At 34.7% G+C, this 2500-nt stretch overlaps 1 protein-coding gene across 2 annotated transcripts in view; it reads left to right on the top strand.

The window, feature by feature from the left end:
• Positions 1–1536, top strand: part of LOC110166742 (zinc finger protein 239-like) — a 9751-nt gene extending 8215 nt beyond the window's left edge. For both annotated transcript variants that reach the window (XM_055155333.1, XM_055155332.1), the window contains one exon: positions 1–1536. This exon is cut by the window's left edge. In XM_055155333.1, coding sequence (XP_055011308.1) covers positions 1–860 — 860 coding nt within the window. In that variant the 3' untranslated portion in view covers positions 861–1536.
• Positions 1537–2500: the final 964 nt, after the last annotated feature.

The following is a 2500-nucleotide window of genomic DNA, read 5'->3' as shown; positions in this document are numbered from 1 at the left end:
GTCATCTCCATCAACATATGACAATCCACACAGTGGAAAAATCATACAAATGTGATGTTTGTGAGAAGACTTTTTCACAGTCAGGCAATCTAGAATCACATATGAGAGTCCACACAGGAGAAAGACCGTACAGCTGTGACCAGTGTGGGAAGGAATTTAGGCAATCCAGTACCCTCCGTAACCACATGAGAATCCACACAGGGGAAAAATCATACAAATGTGATGTTTGTGGGAAGACTTTTTCACAGTCGGGCAATCTAGATGCACATATGAGAGTTCACACTGGAGAGAAACCGTACAAATGTGATGTTTGTGACAAGACATTTTCACGGTCAAGCACGTTAGAATACCACATGAGAATCCACACAGGAGAGAAACCATACACATGTCATGTGTGTGAGAAGACTTTTTCACGGTCAAACAACCTCGTATCACATATGAGAATCCACACAGGAGAAAAACCGTACAGCTGTGACCAGTGTGGGAAGGAATTTATACAAGCTGGTCATCTCTATAACCATTTGAAAATCCACACAGGAGAAAAATCATACAGATGTAATGTTTGTGAAAAGGCATTTACACAGTCAAAGACCCTAGTGTCACATATGAGAGTTCACACTGGAGAGAGGCCATACAAGTGTGACCAGTGTGGGAAAGCTTTCTCTTCATCGTCCAATCTCAATACACACATGAAAACTCACTCCTGGCTGATCGTGTACGAGTGTGACCAGTGTGAAGAGGCTTTTAGAACATCCCAGGAGCTCTCCAGTCACTACAGAACGCACACAGGAGACGAACCAGACGACTGTGAAGAAAAAGGCGAGGAACTGTCTGAAACATGTCCAAATGTTCCAGACTGAAGAGAAAAGCAGCAGCTCTGACCAGTGTGGTACAACTTTGAGACAAGCTGCTGATCTGAAGCTGCACCATCTTGAACACACTAAAATCAGGCTTCAGACTCCACCCTGTGGAAGTGAGCTCTGTGTGGTGTGAAAAATTTAAAGCTTAAAATTATAAGTAAATATTGTAAGATATTTTTATTACAAAGAAATTTTAGCTGAAAGTTGTCCATCTTATTCTGTATTGTTTTTAACTTGGAGCTTTTAGTCCTGCTTCACTGCAGTTCCCTAATCAGAAACCTGAAACTGCATTTTGTCTTTTTATTCTGTTTTGACTCTTGTTTGCAAACCACAACAGATGTTTATTGTTTTCATGGCTGCTGTGTATAAATAGCATTTTATCAGTCAAGATGCAATTTGTAAAGAAAAGTTGAAAAACATGTTGAAATACATGCATCATGAATTTCAGATTTCTGGTCATTTTGCAAAATTTACTGAAAAAGTGAGCATCAAACTTTGTCAAAGTCGATCTTTTCAAGTCTTTTGAACCATATCACTTTTGTTTCTGGTTTTGATATTGTCATATTTTAGTTTTGGGATTCGGACGTCGTAATTGTGTGGTTGTTGTTTGTTCTAACAGCGGAAAACGACTCGAGGAATTTGTTTGTGAACAACATAAATACAAAAGTGAATCAGATGTGTGTGACTCAAACCTCTGTTCAAACTGTTTCTCTTCCCAACAGAATTGAAAAATAGTGAAAGGTGAAGGTGATGGGCAGGATTGATCCACAGGAAGAACCAAAAAGGAAACATTTGTCTGTCTAAGAAATCATCCCGAGTTTACAGAGAACATTTTGTATGTGGAGAGGGCGTGTTAACTCTTAAAGTTATTTTTAGTTTATTTATGAATGTATTTATTCATTGTAAATAATAATGAGAATATAGTATTATAATAAAAAAGACGATTTGAATATAAATTAATTTAATTTTAATTTATTTGTTAAATCTATTACATTTATTTTAGGTAAGTAATATTCAGATAAGTAATGTTCAGCCCCCGTGCGCCCTCATGTGGACAAAAAATTGAACTACATATATCCCCAAAAACTGGAAGAAATTTTTTTTTTAATCTTTTATCAAAATATTCCACTCTATTTAAAATAATCACACACTCTTGATGCTGAATTTAAAATTATACATATATTAACATTCCAAAACAATAGTAACAGAAATAGTTGAATAATTAAGAGTATAAATATTTAATCTTTTATGTTTTAAGAAAACACACTTTGTTACCAATAAGTTAAATAAATTAATAAAATGAAATAAAGTATTGCACATATAGTTATTAATGTATTATTATTTTATTTATATATATTTTTTTAATTCATTTTAATTTTTTTAAATAATTTATCCTGAAGTTTTGTTCATCGGAGTTTGGCGCCATCGTGTGGGCAAAAGAATGAACTGCACAAATCTCTAAATATTTATTAGTTTAGTTTATTCATGTTGTTTTGTGTTGTTTTTTAGTTGCATGAGAAAATGCTAACTTCCGGGTTCAGTTATTTGCATCCGGTTTGTCGAATCATGTGTTTGTTTAGTTTTTGTTGCGTATTTACTTACCTGACCATCTCTTTGGAAATAAACGGCTCATAAACGCT

This window comes from Boleophthalmus pectinirostris, unplaced genomic scaffold (assembly GCF_026225935.1).
Source record: "Boleophthalmus pectinirostris isolate CB_2022bp ecotype Guang Dong unplaced genomic scaffold, ASM2622593v1 HiC_scaffold_2, whole genome shotgun sequence".
Taxonomy (NCBI): domain Eukaryota; kingdom Metazoa; phylum Chordata; class Actinopteri; order Gobiiformes; family Gobiidae; genus Boleophthalmus; species Boleophthalmus pectinirostris.
Note: the sequence above shows the minus strand (reverse complement) of the source record. Positions and strands in the feature narration are given on the sequence as shown.